Source organism: Thamnophis sirtalis, unplaced genomic scaffold (genome assembly GCF_051295495.1).
Source record: "Thamnophis sirtalis isolate CommonGarterSnake01/CBP01778 unplaced genomic scaffold, rThaSir2_p1.2 scaffold_3, whole genome shotgun sequence".
Classification (NCBI taxonomy): domain Eukaryota; kingdom Metazoa; phylum Chordata; class Lepidosauria; order Squamata; family Natricidae; genus Thamnophis; species Thamnophis sirtalis.
Window position 1 is genome coordinate 71482700 of NW_028261383.1, and position 26694 is coordinate 71509393.

The 26694-nt window shown below is 37.7% G+C and overlaps 1 protein-coding gene across 1 annotated transcript; it reads right to left on the bottom strand.

Annotated features, from left to right (window-relative positions):
• Positions 1-495: 495 nt before the first annotated feature.
• HRH1 (histamine receptor H1) lies at positions 496-16407 on the bottom strand. Its single transcript, XM_014065922.2, has 2 exons — positions 15756-16407; positions 496-2055 (listed from the first exon to the last, which is right to left on the bottom strand). The coding sequence occupies exon 2, from the start codon at positions 1951-1953 to the stop codon at positions 496-498; it is 1458 nt and encodes a 485-aa protein (XP_013921397.2). The 5' UTR covers positions 1954-2055; positions 15756-16407.
• Positions 16408-26694: the final 10287 nt, after the last annotated feature.

A 26694-nucleotide genomic window follows, 5' to 3' on the forward strand; every position in this document is an offset into this window, starting at 1 on the left:
AATTTCCTGACTAGGATATCTGCTGTCGGTTTCCAATTTGTTGGTAAATAAAATTCCGCTAGGTTTTTTTATTAAATATTATTAAAAGTTTAAATTTCTGGTGAATTATTTTTCTGGAGAAAAATTAAACTAGATATAAGTGTTCTTTTGAAACCCCTGGAGATTTGGGAACACAAAGACTACTGTAACACATGGCATATACTGTACATTTGAAAAAAAATGGCTGTGGTAAATTTAACTCTGATTAGAATGATCAAATATGAAAGTTAGCATTTAAAAGACATGTTAAATAGCAATATATTTCATTCTAGCTCAATCTCGTTTTAAACTATAAAATCTACCATTAAAAAGACCACAAACCACTAGGAACAGAAAAACAACTATTTTAAGACACCCATTGTTTACCTTTTTTACAAGATTTAAATAATACCAGATTTCCTCCTTCCCACATAAACCTGCTGATCTGTCCCCCGTTATAATTTTTTATGCAATAAGTTAAGTTTTAATATGAAATATCTTTTTGAAAGCCTTTTTGAAGTTTTCGTTACAGAGCGGGTATATAAATGGATTTAATGTAGAATTCACATAGCCAAGCCAAATTGTAAACATGTGAAATGGACGGTTATAACATATTTCACAAAAGGCCATGACCATAAACAATACAAAATATGGTATCCAACATAGCATAAAAACTGCCATTATGACACCTAACTGTTTGGCAGCCTTTCTGTCCCTATTCGCATGCAGCTTTTGATTCTGGCAAACAGACTGAGTACGTAGCTTTCCCCATGTCTCTTTCAGGTAACAGAGACTGAGGGGATCTCTTCTGTTAGAATACTTCTGAGGAAAATGTTGCTCAGTATAAGAATTTTGCTCTAGGGAGGGATCTGAGTGAATTGTAGGCAATGATCCTCCCACAAAACTCTGCCTATGTGATATTTTGCCTAACTGGGAGATAGGATTTTTTATATTATCCGTACTGTTGCTGACACAGGCATATTTTCCCTTTGTATTGCCTAACTCAGTATCTTTCTGCATTATAGCTAGAGGGAAACAGTTAAGCTTTATTACTTCGTGGTCACTTCCTTTAGGAAAATCCTTCGAGATTTTAACAAAGCTGCTTAACGGAAGGTTAGCTTCCCTTGTTTTGTTTTGCTTGAAGCTATCATTTGCCCTGAAAGAAAATCCTCTGTCTTTATTGGAACGTTGGGAACAAATCTTTTGCATTTCCTGTATCTTTCCATTATGCATGCTAACGTCGTTACAGTTACATCTGTATGATCCATTTATCAGCTGCTGATGCTGATAATGCTTACAGACAGCCCTGTAAATGTTTGCATAGAACCACAGCATCAGCAACGATGGCACATAGAAGTTGATTGTGGCTGTCAAGACTTTAAACCACGTGGTTCTACAAAAATCCGTTTCACATATGTTTTCATCATATGTTCTGTTATGAATTGTCATGCCACTCTGATCTGTGAATTTTCGCCAGCCAAGTATTGGAATCACCCACAGGAAAGACAGCAGCCAAGCGATTGAAATCATGACCGAGGCTCTAGTTTTGGTCCTGTACTTGAGATATTTTAAAGGCTGTTGGACTGAACGGTAGCGATCTACACACAGTATGAAAAGGCTGAATATAGAAGCTGTGCTGGCTACATAATCCATTGAAAGCCAAAACAGGCAAGCTTTTCTAGTCAAAATCCACTTATCCTTCAACAAGTACACAATGTTTAGTGGCATCACAGCTGCACCAACTATCACATCTGCACACGAAAGACTGACAATATAAAGATTGCCAACTGTCTGTAGTTTCTTTTCTGTTTTCACTGCATATAGGACCAAAATATTCATAACCACTGTAATCAGTGAGATGGTTCCCAAGAATAGTCCTAAAACAGGTTGAACCTCTGTAGAATTCCTGTGTGTACTTCTGTCCACCAGACACATCCTTTGACTCAAAACTGATGAAAAAAACACACAAAAAAGTCTTCAGAGTTCAGTCTTGTCTGGTGAACTGTTGGGTCAGTTTCTTTTGTTTCTTTGATTAATCTGAAAATTAAAACAAATATTTCACTATTGATGTTTCTTGAAGTTTTTACAGCTAAAGAAATAAAAGTGAGAGAGAAGTCAAGGAGAAATATTGCAAAAATATTACATAGTAGGAGCCTGCCTCCAAATCTCTTATCCAAATATCTTGTGTCCGGAGCCTTCCAAGCCATATGGTATTCATCAGAAGTTTAAACTACCAGTTCCTGAGCCAAGTGGAAGCTTTCCTCTTAGTCTCCATTCAAAGGAGAGGGTGCTGAGCCTGAGTATTTCCAGAACAGCAATCATTTTAAATCTAAGGTCCAGAAAGTAAATATACTTGTAAGGAGCATATAGGAAAGACCTGGTTCTACAGCAAAGCACTTTTACATAGGTAACAAAATATATACTTTCTCATCTTCTGATATCTGCGAGGATAAAGCAATCATGTTCTTTTCTACTTCTACCCAAAAATAGGAGGGTGCTGATAAGAATATGAGACATGTTCACTGACATGAGTTGATCAAAATATATTTTAAAAGGCAGGATTGAAAGAGGAAGAGGAAGGGAGTGGGGGGAGAGAGAAAGAGAGACTGAGACTAAGATTGATTTTAGTATGGATATATGACCTAAATCCAGTTAGGACAAGGTCATAGAGCAACAATGACGAACTTATGGCACTAGTGCCAGAGGTGGCATGCAGAGACCTCTGTGTGGACATGTGTGCCATCGCCAGCTTCTCTTATGGTTTCTGGTGTGCAAATGTGTGCCAGCCAACTGGTCTTTGCAGGTGCCAGAGCACCAGAAGATAGCCTAAAAACTAAATAGACTGTTTTCTGGTCATTTGGGGGGACATTTTCAGCCTGAAAATGGCCCCAAAACAGGCATGCACACACCGGCCAGCTGGTCTTCAGATTTCCGGTGCTCCGGCGCACACAGGCATGCAAACATAGTCTAGTTTGGGCACTCAATGCCAAAAAGGTTTGCCAATTCTGTCATAGGGGGTGGTGCTGTAGATTCCTTTTAGAATAATTGATCCAAAACATCTATTCCTAATCACATTCCGAAGATGCAGATAAAACATGTTCATAATCAGGGACGCTGTGAACTCTCCTATCATGTAGTAAAGGTGCATTGTCCGAATTAGAGAACTATGGTGCTTAGGTTTTCTTATGAATGATGCTGGGCACCAACAAATAAATGCGTATTTATACATGTGGATTTGATTACATGTAAAAAAAGACTTTGCTGCTGCAGCACCATTAAAGCAACTATAACTGCTGTTCCTAAATGCTATACTGACGTTGAAGGCCTGCTAATGTGTGGTCAAGAAAAAAACAGCAGGTTCGTAACAGAATTTCTGTTGGAAGCATGATTTAAATCACTAGTAAGAAGACTTGATTTAAATCAACTCGATTTAAATAATAATTTTTAAAGAACAACTGTCATCTCTGTCCTGTAGCAGCTCCTCCTCTGACCCGCCGTTGACTCACCGACAGTCCCAATATTGCAGAATATACAGCCTCATGCTACATATCTAAGCTCCATTTCACGCTGAACAAACTAAATTATTAATGTATCTTAAATAGAAAACTATATTTAGATAGATTTTTACTCCAAAAACATTTTATTAAAATAAATTTGATAAAAATCCAATTTAAATTAAAAAATCTATTTTTTTTAATTTTAATTTTAAAAATCATCGATTTTCATCCACCCTGGTTGGAAGGGACCTTGGAGATCTTGTAGTCCAATATCTTGATCCAATCTCCACTGATGGGGCACCCACAATATTTGCAGGCAAGCTGTTCCATTGATTAATTGTTCTCACTGACTGGAAATTTCTCTTAATTCTAGATTGGATCTCTTTTTGATAATTCTCCATCTGTTATTCCTTATATTGCTCTCAGGTGCTTTAGAGAATATGTCTTCCTAAGGCAAGGAAAAGGAAGAGAGGCAGGAACAGAGGCTCAGGACAGGAAGCATCATAGGCAGAATTCCAAGATCATAAGAGTTGTGATCAAAATAATTCAAGCTACAGCAAAGCATGAATAAAGCAGCATGTATTTGATGTATTCACTGTATTATATTTATCATTTGGTGTTTGTTCTATAAATAAATATCTTTACTGAAGATCCAGGGTGAAGTGCTTAACATCTGAACACAAAGCTCACATTACAAAGGAAGAGTTTGTAATGGATTTATTTTCAAGGATAAAGCTTTTTTCCTATTAATAAATTTATCATGTTATTTAAAAGGAATCACAACTTGAAATATGACAGCTATCAGCTGCAGTACATGATGTGAGAGATATCACAATATCAAAGCCTGAGAAAAACTAACATGATAAACCCTGGAATGCAATTCATTTAGAAATGCTTAACCACTTCTTTGACACAGTAAACAGGTGTTAAATGTGACCAGTGGCTTGACCTGCTAGTTTCTCTTTATCAAGTTTCATCTCCTTAAACTAAAACAATTTACATATGCTGATAAGAAAATAAAGAAAATGCAGAATAAACAATATGTATAGAAGAAAGTTAGGAAATACATCCAAAAGGATCTTAACAATTAATCAAAAGCAAGCCCTGTTTATATGAAGTTCAGACAGTCTTATCTTTAATTTTTTGTTCCACCCTACCTAACAGAATAATTGAATCCTACTTTTGAATGGACTCCCTTGTTTCTATCTATTATTTGTTTTTAGGATGCTCAAATTTGTTCTTACACATATTATTTACTGGCAATGAGAGAATTGATTTTCACATTGTCCACAGGGCATCTGCACCAGCAAAGGGTACGCAGGCAGAAATCAAGAAAGGAAAACTTAAAAGGATTCCATTGCATTGTCTCATAATTAAAAAATGCAAGAAATATCAGATGTGCTATGCAAAAGTCAGTTAATAACAGGGAATGTTACTTGTTCAATGTTTTATGCTGCAAAAGAGTGTTACTCCAAGGTGTCACTTCTACACTTATGATTTATATTGTTTTATTTAGCATCCTAGTATGATTTATGTTGATTGCTTATTTAGTATCCTATGACTATCATGGAGTGTTGTATCTTATGATTTATGATCAGTGTATTTATGATTATGATCATGACTTATTACTTGTTGCTTTTATGTACACTGAGATCTTATGTACCGGAGACAAATTCCCTGTGTATCCATCACACTTGGCCAATAAAGAATTCTTTTGATGATCCCCTGGGCAGACTCTGTTTTCAAGAAGTAGTAATATACTTGCAAAACATAACACTATAAACAGTAATCCTTGAAATGCGATACCAAACTGTAACTTCACCTCTATAGCAATGATGGCTAACCTTTTTGCCATGGCGTGCCAAAAGCAATGGGAAAGGGGAAGGTTGTGCATGCGCATGCCCATACCCATAATTCTATGTGCTGTCCTGCCACGCATACGTGCGTGACCCCCTGGCTCTCTCCCCACTTGGGTTGATCCATTTTGTGTCCTCTCCAGAGGCTTTCTAGAGCCTGAGGAGGGCAAAAACACACACCCCCGGAGGCCCTCCAGAGGACAGAAATGGCCCATTTTCCGACTTCTGGTTTGCGCATTGAGCTGTTTTACAACTTCTGGAGACTTCAGGGAAGCCTTCTGAGGGCAAAAAATGGCAGAAAATCGTGGCAGAAATCAGCGGAGTTGACAGGGCAATGCCTTGCGTGCCCTCATAAATGGCTCTGCATGCCACCAGTGGCACATATGCTATAGGTTCGCCATCACAGGTCTATAGTTTATATTGTAAATCATCAAGGAGTGATAGCAGCTTACTTCTTGACAGGAGCTGCTGTGTACAGAATGTTTTCCATCATTACAGTAGTAAATGAAGTAAAATGTACTGAATGTATCCACTGGTGCCCAGGCATTTGATGTCGCAGCATCAACATGATGCATACATTTTACTACATTTCTTATGCCAACTCTTATTCCAAAGCATGACGAACTTTCTAAGTCAGCAGAATATTTCTAAGAGTTGAGAAGACTCAGATCATAAAGCAAAGAATGATGTGGAGGGCCACATATTCTGCTAAACAGACTTCAAACCAGAAAGTTTTGCAGCACACCAGGGATTAGAATGGCCTAGTGATGGTCTTCTATCCTAACAGTGTCTTATATCATGAAGTGAATTCGTATAGCTTACTGGTAGAAAATAAGAGATAAAAGGTAAAAGGTAAACATAAGTTCTAGTTATTCCTGACTCTACGGTGTGGTGCTCATCTACGTTTCCAAGTCGAAGAGCCAGCGCTGTCTGAAGATGTCTCCATGGTCATGAGACTGACATGACTAAATGCCGAAGGTGCACGGAACGCTGTTACCTTCCCACCAAAGATGGTCCCTATTTTTCTACTTATATTTTTATGTGCTTTCAAACTGCTAGGTTGGTAGAAGCTGGGACAAGTAACGGGTCATTCTGTTACATGGTGCTAGGGATTCGAACCGCTGAACTATGGACTTTTCTGATCGACATGCAAGCCAAGTGCTAGTGGTTAAGGCATCAGCTTACAAACCAGGTTCTAGTCCCACCTTGGCACAAAGTCAGAGCCACTCTCTCAGAATGGAAGGACAAACCACTTCTCAAAGAACTTGCTAAGAAAATTGCAGGGACTAGAAATAAGCGTGCCCATAGAGACTGGTATAACTAAAGAGTTTTCATTGCAACAAGGACTAATCATATTGATTTTAAAGGTTCTTTAAATAGATGGAAATAGCTCATGAGAGTAAAAAAAAAGTTATGTACCTGAATAGTATGTGGGAGTTGCGTTTCCAAGCCTATGTACACCGTGTAAACTCAATTGTCCAAATATGTTCTCTTTTCCATAAATACAATTAATTACTGATCTTATATACAAGAGTCAACATCTGTGATGGCGAACCTATGACATGTGTGCCACAGGTGGCACACAGAGCCCTCTCTATGGGAACATGAGGTGTCACTCCGGCTCAGCTCCACCACGCATTTACATGTGTCTCCCACTGGCCAGCTGGTTTTCAGGTCTGGGAGGGGCGCATATGGGAGACACATGTGCATGTGTGGGGGCAGGGGGCATAGGTGCATGTGTGGGGGAGGGGGGCAGGGGGTTGTGCGTAAATGCTTGGGGTCATGTGGGCATGCATGTAAGGGCAGGGGTCATGGGGTCATGCTCATATGCACAGGGGTGGGGTGCACATCGAGGCATGCATGTGTGGGGGTCGGGGGCAGCAACAAAAACGTTAGCCATCACTGGTCTACATTCTGGTCTACATTCACTCAAACAGTGTTGAAAAGAAAAATATCTAGATCATGGTTCTCAACCTGCCCAATGCCGGGACCCTTTAATATAGTTCCTCATGTTGTGGTGACCCCCAACCATAAAATTGGTGTTTTGGTTCCTAAGACCATCAAAAATATGTGTTTTCCGATCGTCTTAGGTGACCCTGTGAAAGGGTTGTTCAACACCCCCCCCCAAAGGGGTCCCGATCCACAGGTTGAGAATCACTGATCTAGACAATAGTTGCTTCCGAAGTTAGGGGACATATAGACAGAAGGATGAATATGTAATAAAATCCAAGTTTCTTGGAATTGTTGTGCACCTGTGAGTTATGTACTAGAAAAAGATCCTTGCAAGCAAATATTAAGTATTTTTATTTGATTCTTTTTGGGGGAAGACAATAGTGCTCTCTAATTAATCTTGCCTTCTCGTGACTGCCTGGACTACTCACCTCACAGCATTGCTGTTGTAGGGAAATTAGGAGAAGGAAGTAATACAATACAATAACAGAGTTGGAAGGGATCTTGGAGGTCTTCTAGTCCAACACCCTGCCTAGGCAGGAATCCCTATACCATTTCAGACAAATGGCTATCCAACATCTTAAAGACTTCCAGCGTTGGGGCATTCACAACTTCTGGAGGCAAGTTGTTCCACTGTTTAATTGTTCTAACTGTCAGAAAATTTTTCCTCAGTTCTAAGTTGCTTCTCTCCTTGATTAGTTTCTACCCATTGCTTCTTGTTCTACCCTCAGGTGCCTTGGAAATAGTTTTATTATTTATTTAATTTGTATGCCGCCCACTCTCAAAGAGACTGAGGGCGTCTTGACTCCCTCTTGTAATAAGTATTATGTATATTTGTTGCCTTGAGTTACTTATCAAATTAATAAAAGGCAGGATAGAAACATCTAATAAAAAAGACATAATCTCAATTTTTCCAGATTTCTTTGCTTTGTACAACACAAAAATAAGCTGCGTTGAAATGGAATGCTAAGTTAGTATATATTAATTATTATTTCTTTCATTATCCATGATTATCCAAAGGAGGTTTGGTTGTTTTGGTTATGGCTTTTTTTCCCTACGCATAGATGGTCACATTTAATATTTCATACTTCTTCTATGCTAAAGCAGGACATATTTATCACCTACTTGATTGTCATCTGGCTGACAAAAGAAGGATGTAGAATTCACAACAGTGATATGAATATGCAAGCCTTTTCCTTAGTGTAGATATTCTCTTGAATTACATAGTTAATACAAGGAATTTGACAACTGGACAATGTAAATAGATTCTCCATGTCCTTAATATAGCGCAAACTGTACTACAAGATGGGAAAGATAAATATCTGGCTCTATTTACTCAAGGAATGAAGACCTGATTACACTTGCTACTTCTGAGCACATTGCCTACTGATGCAAATTTCATTTGTTTAAGTTTAATGAAACATGGGACTCACTTATACGAAATATAGTAGGTTTAAAAAAGCATGATAGTTATACAATAAATACTGTACAACTACACATACACAAACATCTGCATAAACTCTGTATTAAATACCTTTGTATTATTTTGTATTACATATAATTTTAACTGTTTTCTGTTATAATGAAAAATTATACTAAATTATATATATGTCTGTATATATAATTGTATTTTTCACCTTTTGTTTTGTTTTTTCTCTTTTTCTGTTATTATTTTAAAAGCAGGTGAGGAGTGAGAAAGGGAAAGAGGGGAAATCTGGTGTGGGAAAAAGAAGTAAAATAGTCTTGTACGATTTGTTTTTGATAAATTCATGCTGATTTCTGGTAATTACTGCATTTGTTCAATGATTTTACAGATTGATCTCTGTATGAATTACTTAGACTCTTCCCTCCCAAAATGATGTCAGCCTCATTAGTCTGCAAATTGCTGAATATTTCTTTTTCTCTTTTTTGAAATTGGGGGCAATATTTCTTCTCTTTGGCATTTCACCAATTCTTAATAATAGTAATAATACTTAATCATTCAGGGCATCAGAAGTTGTTTCACAAGCTTAAAATACAATTCTTCTAGTCCTGGAGATTTAAACTCATTCAGAGTAAATAGATATTCCTAATTATGTTTCTATCACCCTCATATTTCAGTCTTGTATCTTCATCCTGTTTTTTACAATATCCTGCTGGACTATGTTTTGGGTGAATCAGAATACTGAACCAAATATTGCTTGAATATCTATGCCTTCTCTCTTAGAACTTCTTTATTTCCCTTTTCGTTTGAATGTATCTAAAGAAACTCTTATTTTTTTTAACATTTTTTGCTAATCTTGGCTCATTCTGAGTTTGTTTTCCTGACACTAGCTCCAGAATTTTGGGCTGTCTATTTTATATCTTTTCTGACAGGGACCTCTAATCATTTTCCATATGCATTCTATGCATACTTTTTTTATTTGTCAAACATCACTTTTTATGTAGCTACATCTTTTGCTGCCTCCAATTTCTTCCCCTCCTACTTCCCTCCAGAATTGTCTAAAATTGGTCTTTTAGAAAATTCCTCTTCATTATCATCTTCTTTTTCCATTAACTCCTCTAGTCACATTTTATCTCTGCTCTGAATTTATTAAAATCCATTTTTAATGCCCAACTTTTAGTTTTTCTTAAAAGCTAGTAATTCCAGTATTACATGCTAATTTCCCCCTTAGATTCCTATTACCACTTTTTCTTTGGCTAAGTGTTCTGTATAAGCTATCCTGTTTCCCTGAAAATAAGACCTCCCCGGATAATAAGACCAATCAGGTTTTTGAGCGCATGTGCTAAAATAAGCCCTTCCTGAAAATATTGCAACACAGCAGGAGCCATGAGGTGACCACGCTCGCCACCTCCTGCATCTCAAAAATAAGAAGACCTCCCCAAAAATAAGACCAAGTGCTTATTTTGGGGGTCAAAAGAAATAATTATTTTTGGGGAAACACGGTAGTACATTATTGAGTCAATGATATGTCACCCTTTTGTGCATTTATTTGGTGATTGGTGAGCCCTAATAGCACCATTGGTCAAACATTTGCTGAAAGGGCCATGCCTGTAAGAGTCTGCTTCCCAAGTGATGCTGAAATAATGAATCTAAATAATTATTATTCAGTGCATCTATAATTTAGTAATATCTGCACTGAAAGAGCTAGGACCTGCTTTTAGAAGGTGTTATGTACCACATACGTTCTCCTTGGTTGAGAGGATAGAAATTATTTTTGAAGTGAGAGTTGTACCTAGGACTGTTTTTTCCCCTTCCCAATAAATATGTAAAGATTTGCACAATCCATCAGAATTAGCAGTTTAGTTCCTGTGAGTTATAACATCTGGAGCTAATCTGACATCTTGTTTTATGATAGGCACAGTGGCTTGGATCCTAAATTCACAGGGTTGTAGGCATTTATGTACTGTATGTGTTTTCAATCACAAAACACTCCTGGTGGTGAAAGGAAGATGGTTCACCAGTCAAATCTATCCCTACCTCTTCCCTCAGCAACCTGAAAAATTATTTCCCTTTCTTTCTGTAGTTTTCTGAGCTGTTTTCTGAGGTAATTTGGGAGTATAGTCAAAATAAAACTGTTAACATTTTTGTCTTGCCTTCTAAACCAGAGACTCCAATAATTTAGAGCTTCTTATTGAATGGATGAAGTATTCACATTTTTTATTTCCTGAAATATCAGAGATTTTACATTGAATCAGTTAATTTGATCCATATAATTTATTTTCCTTGATATCTCTAGCTAACTTGTAGTCCTATCCTATGCATCATGTGTGTGTGTGTGTGTATGTATGTATATGTGTGTGTATGTGGGTGGGTGTGTCTTGTATGTTTACCATGGAAGTTATATATCCTGCTGGACTGCTGGCAATAGTTTCACAATGGTTCCCTCTTTCCTGACCATGCAAATACATTTGAATGGAGCATGACAGGCACATAACCCTTGCTTTTATAATACAGGCAGGGCCGGATTTTCCTATAGGCTAACTAGGCTTCAGCCTAGGGCCTCAAGTTCAAGAGGGGCCTACATTCAAATTGTTAGCAAAATTAAAATTACACTATTCTAAAAACAGTGAACACTAAAACACTGAACTGAAAATAAGGAGAAATTCTACGCATATGACTAATAAACAAACATAAAAATGTATTGGTTAAGATCGTTCCAGCGCCACGACAGTTGGGGAGCCCGCCCATGTTCCCGGCACCGGCAGTCGGGCAAGAGGCGCAGCCGCTCCCAGTAGCCGCCCCGTCGACGCGGAGCCCACTAGCGGCCAGGCAGGTGAGGGCGAGGGGGCCGAGACGGGCAGCTGAGCGCAGCAGGGGAGGCGGCTGGCCTCGCTGCCTTTGCCGCAGAGCAGAGCCGCCCTCCGTCGGGTGGCCAGCTATATATATTGATATATTGATATATATCACAGTAATGATATATTTTATTGTCTCTCGTGTAATTTACAAACTTAAAAATGGGAGGTGAAAGGGCCTCATAAGTGGAATAGCCTAGGGCCTCTTTTCATCTAAATCCGGCACTGAGTACAGGGCTCAGAAACCTCCCCCATATTGTTCAATATGTACATGAAATCACTGGAAGTTGCTGATGATACCCAGTTGCACATCTCCATGGCTTGCTCAGCAGACGGTGCAGTGGAAATTTTGGGGGCTTGTGAGAATCTGTTTTGAGAGGAATAAGCTAAGGCTTAAACCTGACAAGAAGGAATGGCTGTTGATTTGGAAGACAAATGATTCCAGGACATTTCCATCTTTGGCAAAGGATGGACAGCATTTTTCCCAAAGGAAAAAATGGAGTTTTTTCAATCTATGCTCCTACCTGAAGAACATGTGAATGTCATGGCAGAACTTTTGCCCAGGATTGGTTGGTGTGGCAATGGCTACCTTTTCTAGAGTGAAAGACACTAACAACACTCATGCATGCCCTAATCTTTTTACAGTGGGGCTACATGAATTTGCCCCTAAAAAATCAGAAGCTATAGTTGGTACCAAATGCAGCTGCCCACCTGGTAACATTAGAGACCTGCAAGATCTCTGTTGCTGAACTGTATTGGCTGTGGGCTAGCTTCTAAATAGAGTTCAGATATGTTGCTTGGGACCTATATATTTATAAAATATATGATTTGGGATCTATCCATCTTTCAGACCATTTATTCCAAACAAGATTTGCTGCCCAATGCAGTCTTGCACAGAAGACATATTGTGGGTCCCCACTCATCAGGAAATAAACTTGCTGAAGCCTTGGAATTGAGCATTTTCTGTGTATTGTTTTCCACCTCCACAACAGCTTGTCTCCCGGCAATGATAGTCCCGTCCCTGTTAACCACTGTTTATCCATAAATGGTTTGGGCACTGAAAAGAGGGATGTGTTAATTATGACTTTATTTTATTTCCTGGTGGTGAGAAAAGGGTACTATTGTTTTTATTGTGGAAGTTTTGTTTATAACTATGTTTTGTTATATTTACTGGTGTTGTAAGCTTCCTAGAGAGACTGAGGAGACATACAAGTCTTAGTATTGTAACTATCATGCCAGACTTCTCCAAGATCATTACTGGACTTAGGAGGCTCAGATGCAAAAATTCAAGGGTATAGCTGTTGTTAAGATTGTTTTATGTCCAACATTAGAAAAAAATGTCACTAAGAAGAAAAAAAGCAACTGCAATCTGTAATGCCCAATATACAAGTAGAACAGATCCAAAATCTGAACTGTACCTCCTTTTCTCCTATTCATGCCTCATGTGCGAGAATCACTCATTTTTCAGCAGGAATAGCAGCTGACACTTGTTATTTTAGTGGAGTCCTGCTCTCACCCCACTCGCTTCTGCTGCCTTTGCTTGATCTACTTTCTGAAGAAAAGAGTATTTGATTGAACTGAATTGTGATCTGCTTGTGTTCCTCTGCAAATGTTCAAATGGAGAATGTGTTTCTTTTGAGTATCTTATACAAATACTAGAGTGCTAAGTTGGACTGCACATAGATTTTACATTATTAGTTTATCTAACATTTGTTTTAGTGTACATTTATTCGTTGTCAAAGCAATAAACACTTTAACTAGAACAGTCCACCAAAACTTATCACTCACAAGAAATGTAAGCTGTAAGCCAGCTAAACGTCAGCTAGCAGAGTAATTGGCCAGCACTGAAAGAGAAAGTCCGTTTTGTTATAGCGATGCCTCAGTTTGGTTAGCTCAAATATAATATTTCATATTTTCCATAATTGATTTGTCTTCCAAACTTAATTTGGAAAAAGTATAATTAAATAAATCAAAATGTAGAACACTCTTAGCACAGTGTCACAGCCAATGTTATCAACATAAGTAGTGAAACAGGGATTCAAGGCTACTGTTTTAAAAAATCCTGTAATTAAAAATAAGTAGTGAAACAAAAATGTTTCTATAATATTATTCTTTCTCTAATTATTATGTTCAAAAGCATGGCTATAATAGTAACACCTTGCAAACACTTTATGTTCCATTATATACATCTGTGTAGCATCTCAGATGTACACAGAACTTATTTCTGACTCTCCAATTAAGGAGTTTTCCAGGAATCCCAATCATGCATAGAGTTATCTAAAGTAATTACATGCAGTGTGTATTTATCGGGGAGGATGAGAAAGGGAAATGTAGCAGCATTATGGTGCCTGTTTAGCACCCTGTTTAGTCTATGGTTGGTATATTTATAATAAAAGAATGTAAGCAGAGCAACCCACACCACCTGCACCACATTGCAAATGCCCTCCAGAAAAACCCTGTTTCCAGCCTCTTCCAGAAGATTGGGAGACCTTCCAGAGTGTTGGCACTGCCACTGAAAAATAATTGCTCCAGGTGTCAACCACTTCACATCCTGGAATTCAGTTACCTAACCTGATATGATTATAGCAGTTGGACTGGCTCTAGTGGGAAGAGTTGGTCCTATATATAACCTGGAGCCACGCCATAAAAATACATATGAGTAGCATTTGAACTTGTGATTTTGCATATGAAAGAAGACTTGTTTGCTATAAAAACCTGCAGCCATTTTCTCAGAGTGTAGAAAGAACCCAAATAATGGCAGATCTAATGATGAAAAAAAATCACCATTTATCCCCTTTGCCTCCCCCCCCCCCCCAGCAAACCAACTTTCCCTTGCCATTCCCTGTTTAATAATTCTTAGGAAAGCAGCTAATGCACCATTTTGTTGCATATATTTTTTCTGGACAAAATTAAATTGCTTTTTCGTGAGTAATTATATTTGTTCACAAAGTAATTATTGTAATTTCCGCTGAATTGGATTATCATACCAGAATTACATTTTACATGAAATAAAGGCATTCTACACATTAAGAATAATTTTTTCCACTACCATTACCTAGTCTTGAATATTCACAGAATTTAGCACATGATAAATTAATATGAAAAACAATTTCTAGCTTCCATTTCAACATATATTACATCTGAAAAATTTCTTGTTCAGAGATCAGAAAAGAAATACTTTCCACTGTAAGTCATATTGTAAACTTGCTTAGAGTTGGAGTCACAGAAGATACTTTAGGTTATATTTTACAATATATTATGCTAGGCTGTGGAGTACCCATAGAGAAGAATCTGTATAAAAACCTCCTCAATAACACAAGCTCTAACAGAATTCAAGACAAAATAGGATAGATTGGTAGTTTACTAACTTGCAATTTCTTACACCCCTAAACATTATTTTTAGAACTGTTTCTTCACAGTCATTATTGAATAAAGGGATATTATGGGAAAGCAGGGGTTTTAAATGGCTATATTGAATAAAATACTGATATGGCACAATTTTGATCAGCACAATTACCCTCCCTTAACGAAACTTAAGAAACTGAGATACTGAGGCATCAGATGAGGTAAATATGTTACTGTGTATTGTTTCACTAATCCATAATTTTCCCAGGGTGGCCCTCTGTCTAAGTAAACAGCAAAATAATACAGACTATACTGACTGCTGAATTGTACTTCAGCAGTGATACAAAAGGACATACATGCACTGAAAATGAAAATGAAATTTTACAGCCTCAATCCTTGGTAGCAGATTTTCAGCCCCCTATTAGGTTACTACAAAGAGATTCATTCTACCTAAACTTTGGAGGAGCCAATATCAAATGTTATCAGGGAAGAAAGCCTCAAAGTTCAATCCGTAGGATGCTAAGAGTAAATTTCACTGGGTCCATGGGGAAAATGAGTTTGGATGAGTTTGGATTACTGCCTGCATAATGATGTTTCTCATCGGTAGCTTTTGGTCAGAAGTGAGCGAACAATGACTCTACTGTAATTCTGGATCATTTAATTAATTGAGATCTGATCATCTCCAGCCCGCACGAATTGCCAGTTCCCTCAAAAGGGACGGAAGATTTATCCGATAGCTACCCGTCGTTCATAGACTGAGCTGGACTCCCCAGTAGCCTAGACTCTCCTCGACCTGCCAAGCTTACGTACCCACCTGACACTGAGGCAGAAGTCGTTGGGATGACCTGGGGTGACGCAAAGGGTTTCCAGAAGCTCCCCAAAGTTGAGAAGAAGAACAGACGAAGGGGCTTGCCAGGCGCCAAGTCAAGGGGGAGCTACGCGTCGGTCCTGTTCAGTCGATATCTTAGGAGCGGAGGGAGACCGAGAATCCCGCCGCCCCGAGCGAGGCATCCCCCCTCCTCAAGTCTCGGCTGATGTATCTGGGGAGCTTGTCTTTAGCTGCCCGGGAAGGCTACCTCAGTCCGCCCGGAGGTGCGCTAGCTGGCGGCGGGGCTGCTCTCGCCCCGCACCCCAACCGCCTCCAAGGGAGGAAAAGTTTTCTTCGAAGTGCCTCTCGGAGCCTCACCTCTGAAATTGAGCCAGAGGAAGATGGTCCAAAATGCTTTCAATAAAGCGATTCTTGGCTTTGCTTGAGGAGGGAGAGCCGCTGAGTTTCCAACTACAAGCTGCTTTTCCGAAGTGGGAGAGCGGCGTGGTTTGACAATTGAGGGCAGGGGCTCCTGCGCACTCCGAGGAGGAGCAGTTCTTCCATCTCTCATCACCTTCGGCGTTGATTAATCCCCGTCTTCCTTTCCCGGACACCCCGACACCCACGCTTCAGCTAAATGAGCTCATCGTCCCTTTCTACCATGCCTCTCTTTTGGGGCGAACTGGCGTCAGCCCTCAAGGAAATAAAAATTTGTTCTGCGAAGGCCTCGTCCTCTCTCCCAGCAGGCTGAAGTATTCCCCTCTTAACACTTAACAGACAATCTACACGTTGGCAACTTGATTTAATTCTCCGAAGGTGGCCACATCTAATGGAGATTGATGAGTCTGGGGATGTGTCTGTGCCTGTATGTTTGTGTTTGCCTTTCTGAGGAAAAGAAGCGGAAGTGTTTCTCTTGGATCAATGTTTGAGAGAAAAGGGGGTGAAAAAGTTGGTTTAGCTAGATTTGGAAAGCAACTTTTCTCCCATTGCTCACCACACCCTGAACAATCAATTAGCACACAGAAACACACACACACACACACACACAAAACAACAACAACCCAAAATCAAAACTGCTTCTGTGTCATTCTTATAAAATGATGCTAAAGGGGAAAAAAAAGACAACCCAACAGGTCTTCAGATATAATGACTACGTACACTGTATTTAATTATAGTGTTTTAAATATAATGTATTCTCTCTGACTATGGAGAGAGGTCGTAGTTGTCCCAAAGATGCTTTTTCAAGAGGGAACTGGACTTTCTTGTTTTTCTTGGAAGATGTTTCGCTTTTCACCCAAGAAGCTTCTTCAGCTCTGATTGGATGGTGGAGAATGGAAGGATTTATACTCTTTGCAGACAGCTGGTCATTTGCATTCTTTTAGAGAATCATGGAGGCTTCTTGGAATTGTTGGAAGGACTGTGTTGTAGATTAGGGATAGATGATGTCGTATCTCCCCCCTCTGTTGAGAGAGGGCTGTTCAATTTTAACCTAGATGGCCTCTTTGACCCCGCTTTCAAACCAGAGATCCTTTCTGTCCAAAATATGGATTTTGCTGTCTCTAAAAGAGTGGCCCTTGTCTTTTAAATACAGATTGACTGCTGAATCTTGGTCAGATGGGTTTGTTCTCCTATGTTGTGCCATGAGTTTATGAAGTGGTTGCTTTGTACTGCATATACCACATTGCTCAGTTTGTATCTAGTTGGGGTGGATAAACATCTGCTTTAGTGCGTTCTTGGGTTTGAAGTGTGCATGTATGTTGTGTTGGCTGAAGATCCTGAGCCTTGTCAGAGCTGAATAAGCTTCTTGGATGAGAAGTAAGTTTGTAAGTTTAATTTTATTTATAGGCCGCCCAATCCCGAAGGATTCCGGGCGGCTTACAGAAGTGAAACATCTTCAAAGAAAAACAAGAAAGTCCAGTTGTTTCTTGAAAAAAGCACCTTTGGGACAATGTATTCTCTCCTAACTGTGAAAGCATTGGCAATAGGTGCACAGTAATATTTATTGTTTCAATGTGTCTTTAAGTACAGCTCTTCCTCTTTCGAATAAACAACTTACATCCCTTCAACATTTTGATTTAGTTCACATATGACAATTTTCACATAAAGTTATAATGAATACTACTCTATCTTTTGCTTTTTTCATCCATAAGTTTATTTATAATATACACTGTATTATAATGGGCAAGTAATATAAAATTTCCAAAGAACATTTGGCTGGTGCCCTGCTATATTTTGAGTTTAAGGATAAGCTGAAGAATAACTAATAGAAGCTCTATTATAAGAAATTAGCTGTTTGATGAAATTTTTCTCTATCGTTTATGTAAATCAATTCCTAAATTAATTAAACCATAAGGAAGGCCTTCTCAAATATTGTGATTCCCTGATCTCCTATTGTAATAAATGAATTGGTATGACATCCCCATATATAATTACATTGGTCATAAGAACATTTACACAGTAGATGGCCATCAGCAGCTACAGCTTTTTGCAGTGGATAATTCTGGATACAACTTGATAGGTGAGAAGAATTTTGAAAAGAACACATATTTCATATATTTAAAAAGATTCAGTTTTTGGTTTTTATTTCCCCTCTTCTTTGAATGAAAACATCCCTAGATTTCTTACTAAGTCAATATGATTTAGTTCCAAATAAAGTGTTAGCTTTCTTGGCCTCATATTCCAAGAAGACAGATCTTGTTCAGACAAATAAGACAGAGAGATATTTTTTCTCCAGTAACAAATGTTAGTAAAAGCAAAATATGTATAACATTCATCATTCATGTAAGATTTAATCTTACTATTATTAGCAAGATTTGTCATCTCTAGTTATTCATTTACCACCCAATAAAAATGTTTTTAATTTAAAGATTAGGAAACTAAAATAACTTCATCAGCTTCATTAATACTGATTGCTTCATTTCTATGTACACTCTATGTATTATTGAGACAAAACAGAAACAGATGCATCAAAAGCTGAAAAAGAAATATGGGGCCCGGATGCCTCATTATAAAATCTGTCAAGTTGTTTTGAGGAACAGATCTTATTCAATAAATATGACCTCCCAGTGTTCATTTTCCATCTTGAATAAATTCCCCAGCAACCGTTGATAAGAAAGAAAGAAAAAGTCTGGATAGCAGACATTGTGATACCTGGAGACAGCAGAAGAGAAGAGAATCAAGCAAAGAAAATAATGAAATAAATGCAAATAGAAGTAGAATGACTGTTGCAAAAGAAAGTAAAGAGAGTACAAATAATAATAGGCACCTTGGATGAAATCTCAAAACAACTGGAGCACCACTTGAACATCATCAGTCCATTGCAAAAGGCAGCTTTACTTGGAACAGCTTACATTCTGCAACAATGCTTTTAATATTGTTAAACATTATATCTGCTTATACCTGGTCCTTCGGAAAGGATCAGTAAGTAGACAAAGTTGCCAACTTCAGTCTAAAAATCTGTCTAACTGTGTAACCAACCATAATACAGGTAGTCCTAGACTTACAACAGTTCATTTAGTGACCTTTCAAAGTTACAATGTCGCTGCAAAAATGGACTTATGACAATTTTTCAAAGTTGCAGCCTTTACAGCATCCCCACAATCATGTGATCAAATGTTTGGCAACTGGTTCATATTTATGATGGTTGCAGTGTCCCAGGCTCATGTGATCATTTTTTGTGACCTTCTGACAAAGAAAGTCAATGGGGTAGCCAGATTTACATAACAACCAGGTTAGTAACTTATCAACTGCAGTGATTCACTTAAAAACTGTGCCAAGAAAGGTTGTAAAATGGGGGAAAACAAATATTTCACTTAACAACATAAATTTCGGGCTCCATTGTGATCATAAGTTGAGGACTACCTGTAATAATCAAATAAATTTATATGCCACTTTTTAAATTTAATACAGTTATCCGTAGAAGGCCAAAGACTGCCAGCACTGAAAGTAGCATACAAAAAAGTACCCCTGTCACCTGTAAGTATGTGAATAAGGTGCTTGCAAGGATTGAAATAACATCTATTGAACAGACTAATAAACTTGCCTATGTTACAGCAGTAGTGATTGCAGAAGAACTGGGTGTTGAAAGTAGAAAACCAACCACTGGAAGATCAGTCTGGAAGCCAAGATAAATAAAGATAAAATGCAAGTAATTTAAAAAAACATTTAGGAACAAAAATGGAAGAAAATAAGGACTAAGACAAGCCTCATAAAAACATATTGGCTCAGCACCCAGGAACAATGCAGAAGCTTTAGAAATCATAACAGCAATAACTGGGAAAATTGAATGCCACGAAGCATGAATCATCTAATTTAAGCAAAATTAGCTGCATCAGTCAGCCCAGAGTCATTCTACCAAAGTATAAACCACAACAGAAATTCCAAGAATGGAAAACCAAAAATAAAACTATCTAGTTTTGAAAAGGTTTATGGGAAACTCAAAAAGATTAAAATAAAAATCCTGAATGGATAAGATAATGTGAGGATGAATTTAGTAAAAATCAAATGGCAGAACAGCACAAAGGATTAAAAATTGAGAGAAAAGAATTAAGCACTGAACATCACCTGGAAAAGATCAATTGCATGACTATTGGTTAAATATATGACTTCTTTACATTAAATAACTTAATGTTGCATATGGAAGACAGCAGTATCTTGTGAATAACTGGCAAAATCTATGATTCAAAAAGGCATCAAAAAGAGACAATACCAGGAAACTATAGACAGATAGCATGCTTCCCAAAATGTTTAAATTACTGGTAAGCATAATAGCAGACAACATCCCAAATAATTTGGAAGAAAACAACATTATTTCAGTAGAACAGAAATGATATAAAAGTAAAAGCAGAGGCACAAATCAGAGGTGGGCTCCTACCAGTTCGGACTGGTTCAGTTGAACCGGTAGTGGTTTGGTGGTCTAGATTGCCAGAACCGGCAGCGACCCAGGCCTGCCATGCCTCCAAACTGGTTCCCCAGTTGGCGCCACATTTTCTTTTTCATTTTTTAATGTTCTTCGCATGCGCAGGACTATTTATGGGCAACTGTGGATGTGAACGGAGCACAGGTCAGCACGAGCAAAATTGCACATGCACTGAACCAGCAGTAGTGCTGGCAGCAACCCACCCCTGGCACAAATGATCTGTTTCTGATTGATAAAATGGTTTTGGGAAATTGCAAAGCTGAAAAACTAATTTACATAGAGTCTTGACTTAAAACACCCAAAAAAGGTGTTTTATTCATAGTTGGGTGTTGTGGCCCAGCAGGAGCTGTTGAAGCTGCCACCAGACTCTGACAGCGAGGGGCCCTATGAGTCAGTTCTGGAGGATGTGGAGGACCCTGGACAGGGTTCCGACTCCAAGCAGGTGCAGAGAGGCTGGTTGGCCACCAGGAGGCACCTGAGCATGGGGATGAGACAAGGGAGTGTGATCCGGACGTCATGCATTGGAGCAGTGGGGAGGAGCCAAGGGAGTTGTTCCTGGATGCCCGGCACCGAAGAGCTAATAGGCATAAGGAACAGTTGCGCAGTTGCAGGAGATAATTGCACTCAGCTGGTGGTAATTAGGCTCCTCTCAAGACTATAAAAGGAATGATTGTGCACACACCCTTTTGCAGGAGTCAACGTATTCACTTGAGCTGGAGAACTCTTGGGGCTAGCTTGGCAGGCTGGATTGCTGCCAAGGTTAGTCTGTGCTGGATTGCTGCCAATGGCCTGTCTGTATGTTAATAAATCCTGGAAGTATCTTTGTCTCGGCGTGCTTTGGTGTAGGACGAGGGGGGTCAGAACAGTTGGGTCATCAAATGTTTGGAATCAACTGATGGAATCAACTTTACCCAGCAATAAAACTGGGTAAAATTATGAAGACTAAAGGAAATGAAATACCAAATGGACAAACCATCAGGAACCATCTGGATGAAGCCTAGAAGTATCTGGGCATTTTACAATTCAATAACATTAAGCATGGATATATTAAAAATGTAATTAGTAAAGAATACACGCAAAGAGGGAAAAAACTGTTAAAGAAAAAAATTAATAGAAATGCCATCAAAGCCAACAATACTCATAACTATTATATGATACACTGCTGGAACTATTAACTGAACACAAACTGATCTCGACAGTTTGGACCAAAAGGCATGAAAACTCATGACTATTCATGATACATTAAATTCCTGTAGTGATATTGATAGTTTATATCTGCCCAGCAAAAATGGAGATAGAGGTTTATTTCAAGTCAAACAAACTGTCAAAGAAGAAAGTATGTATTATGTAAAAAAATAGTCAAGAACATGAATGTCATGAATGCAAGTTACAAACTGGAACTTATTGAATGCACAGGAAACAAAACATGACTATAAAAATAATATACCATTTTCCCCCAACAATAAGACAGGGTCTTATTTTCTTTTGACCAGCGAAATAAGCACTTGGCCTTATTTTCGGGGAGGTCTTATTATTTTTGAGGTGCAGGAGGCAGCGAGCGTGGTCATCTCATGGCTGCTGCTACGTTGCAATATTTCCAGGGAGGGCTTATTTTCAGGGGAGAGCTTATTTTAGCGCATGTGCTCAAAAGCCTGATTGGGCTTACTATCTGAGAAGGTCTTATTTTTTGGGAAACAGGGTAATAAAAATATGAACAGAAACTGGAAAAGCAATACACAGTAAATTTCTTGAATTGAAAAACAATAACATAATTTAAACTGCAGATTGTGAAAAAAAGCAGAAGAAACTACAAAGCATATACTAAGCTCATGCAAGAAGTTTGCATGTATTATACTGGTATAATACAATGACATAATACAGTCATGAAAAGGCTTCACTGGAATGTCTGTAGAAATTATCATTTGCCAGTATAAAAATGTTGTGGGAACATATCACACTTGGAATGCTGCATCCAGTTTTGGTCATCATGATATTAAAAAAAGATGTTGAGACTCTAGAAAGAGAAGGAAAGACCAACAAGGCTGCATAAACAGAGGGATAGAATCAAGATCACGTGAAGTGTTAATACCACTTTATAATGCCTTGGCCACACTTGGAATACTGCATTCAGTTTTGGTCATCACGATGTAGAAAAGATGTGGAGACTCTAGAAAGAGTGCAGAGAAGAGCAACAAAGATGATTAGGGGACTGGAGTCTAAAACATATGAAGAACAGTTGCAGGAATTGGATATCTCTAGTTTAATGAAAAGAAGGACTAGGGGTGATATAATAGCAGTGTTCCAATATCTAAGGGTCTGCCACAAAGAAGAGGCAGTCAACCTAATCTCTAAATACCTGAAGACAGGACAAAAAGCAATGGATGGGAGAGAACCATGACAGTTAGAACAGTTAATCAGTGGAACCTCTTGCCTTCAGAACTTGTGGGTGTTCTAACACTGGAATTTTAAACAAGAGATTGAACAACCATTTGTCTAAAATGGTATACAGTTTCCTGTCTGAGCAGGGGGTTGAACTGGAAGACCTCCAAGGTCCATTCCAAATCTGTTATTCTGCTAAATATACAAAAGGATTGAAAATGCAGGATAAAATATTATTCAAAATATAAATTGATAAAGTATTGGCACATATCATTTTTAACTGTGGTTGAAAGAAGAAAGTGTGAATAACTGATGTGGCAATACTAGGGGAAAGTAAAATAGAATACAAAGAATTGGTGAAAATCAGAAAGTACTAAGAGCTGAAAAATGATCTTGAAAAATCATGGGAAAAATTGGCTGTGGTGGTCTGAGTGGTTATTGGCAAAGAGGTGCCTTATTAAAAAAAAACCTTGGACAGCACTTTGATGTATTGACAAAATTTCAATTTATGAATTACAAAAGACCATGCTGCTTTGATTGCACATATACCATACTGATATATTGTGACATTCTAGGTGCAATGATATAAATTAATTAAATGTTGAACTTGTTTCAGAGTATCTATCACACACATACATACACACTTTGTTTATTGAGTGTATTAGAAGTACAAAAAATAAAGATACCTTCAGATGAAAATGTTATTAAAAATATTAGAATGGGCAGCTATGGATAGATTAACGTTAAAAATAAAGCAGATGGAAGAAATACAATGCTTTTTAACATGGGATTTGTTTTAGAAATGACTAACTATTAGAAACAGAGGTTAGAAATTAAAAATATTAAGAGAATGATTAATTATATGATATTTTTAGTCTGTATAAGACAATGCTACTATTGCTATGTGATTATCTATCTATCTATCTATCTATCTATCTATCTATCTATCTATCTATCTATCTATCCATATATATATATATATATATATATATATATATATATATATATATATATATATATATATATATATATATATATATATATATATAACTATTATTCTTATTGTATCTGTCATTCAAAACTAATTGTACTTGGACAACATGCTATTCATACAGTTATTGAATTTTTTATGTTAATCAAAAATGTATCATGTATGTATCCACAGATCTTAAGCTTAATTTCCAACACATTACTGGGACAAAACAGGTCTTTAGTACACTCAACTTAGTAAACTTAGAATCTTAGTGTAGATTTTTTTTTGTAGAAATTCAAAGGTAGTTAAAAGTCAGGCCTTATTCCTGAACTTTGATGAATTTAAAAGGAAGGAGACAACTACTGTTTCCTCTTTAGCACCAGCCAAACTTGCTATTCATTACTACTGTTCTTCTTCCACAGATCTATAAGGGAAATATTTTTGTTTCTTCTTTTTTATTTCCAGATAAAAGCTAAAAGCTTCTCATCTTCTTCACTTGAAAAAAAGAAAGAAATCTGCTGTAGAGAGTCCAAAATGAACAGAGATGTCTCAGGGGATTTGCCTGAACTGAGCAAAATGGAAAATCTGCTTCCGTCCGAAATGAAGCTACTTTCATGATGAGCCGCTTCCCTTGTATTTTGCAGCTTTGAATCAATTTCAGAAGCCAGCAGGACATCCGGAACAAACAGCATGAGGAGAGGAGAATTATGTACAACAACAACAAATTAAGGAACGGGGAGATGTCCAGATTTGCCTAGATGCTGACAAATAGATTACAAGGGTATTGTGTGAAAGATTATATAATATTTGACGGGGTTCATCAATCCTCTGAAGAATATGCCGTTTAAGAATGAAAACAAAACCAGACACAAAGCAATCTTTCTGTGTAGTGGAAAATAAGCAATTGTTTCTAGATTTTCTGCCACTAACAATAGGAGAATGGTCTAACAACCAAAGTGAATGGCAATAGCTCTAACAAAACACTGTCTCAAATCTAAAAGAATGAGAGACATAAATATGTGGGTATGCATTTGTGGGTGTGGGTGTGTATGCGTTCATTCCTTGCTTTGTGGTATTCTGTATGGTGAAACATACAGCCTAACTTCCTGTATTTCTCCCCTATCCTTTGCTTCCTGTTGCTCCCTATATTCTATTTAAGTCTAATAAAATTGAAATGAAATATGGGGGAAAGCCAGTATATGTGGTAAGTTTCCATGTATAAAAGAATCAGGATGTTACACTACAATCCTAAATAAATAAATGAAACAAATACCCCTGAATTTATGTTTGCAGCCTGTCCCTAAACAAATTTATTAGCCCAGAAATAAAATAAAACACAATAACAAACAATTGCACCAAATGATCACTCTTTAATGTTGGATTTAAGAATACCCATAGCCAAGTTTTCTTTTAAAATTGTGTCAAATGAATAACCAATTTTCTTGTAAAAGTTAAAAGCAACTTTTGCAGAAAAGCTAGATATGAATTGGAAAACACATCAGATATGGTTCACTGAGACAAGATGGTGAAATTATTTAGTTATTTCTTCTCATCTAAATTGTAAATATGTTAATTTACTTTACAGTAAAAATGTTTATATAGTTCTAAATTTAATTTAAGTTATTTAATTTAGGCATCACCCACCCGAACCTGACTTGTGGCAGTGTATTGTATAATAAAACTAAACTATGTGCATGATACAGAGTACAATATGATAACAAAGGAAGAAGAAAGGGAAAAAAAAGATCTAAAACAGATGGCCAGTCCGATGAGCAGAAACTTACACCTTCAAACATATCTCATGGGCCCCAACCACCCTAAACCCAAGGCTTGGGAAACAAGGTGCTCCAAAATGCCAGTAGAGTGGGAGCCACAGAGATCACTGGCACATCATTCCAAAGGGTAGATACTGCGACAAAGAAAGAGTGCTTCCTGGATCCTGATGGATCACGTTGTTTAATTGAAGGGACCTGGAATGCTTGTATTCGTCAGGCAAACCCTGAAAGAGTTAATCTGACCCGAGCAGTAGCTTGGCCTAATAAATTGTTTTCAGCTTACCAAAAACCAATGATATGGTGCAAAGCAGCACAAGTATAAGGAACAGCTTCTGTAGCAGAATTAAGCAGAAGTTGAATCTCAAGGAACAGATGCAAGAATAGGGAAGTTGACAAATTGAAAATGCTTGCTAAATTAAAGCTATTTAGGGAATACAAAATTTAGTGGCTCTGGGTGCTGCTATAGGTCATGTAAACAGGATTGCTGACTAAGCTTTTGTCTTGTTCCTTGTTAGTGGGCATAATCTCAAATTCACCCCTGATTTTCTTTTTTTTCCCTTTAAGAGATTGAAAATTGATCTCGCAGTATCTAAACCTATAAAGGTAATTTATATGCACAGAAAAAATATTAGCAGAATTGCAGGCAATTCTGATCTCTCTGGTGATGCTTTTCTTTTTATTTTAGATTGATTGGATGATCAAATCTTTGCAGAAATGCCAGGCTTCTACATCCAATGCAGCATATGGAAAATTAGAAGTGAAAAATATCTGCTCTCCTTTAACTGAAGCACAGTATTAAACAGATTTAAGAACATACCTTTAAGAAGGTATATAAACGTGGTGATTTTTCTGAAATTTTACTTGATTGTATTTTGCACCTGCAAAAAAAAAAAAAAAAAA

Coding starts and splice junctions, on each gene's coding strand:
- HRH1 (XM_014065922.2), bottom strand. CDS start 1,953: ATGTGTCTGGTGGACAGAAGTACACACAGGAATTCTACAGAGGTTCAA.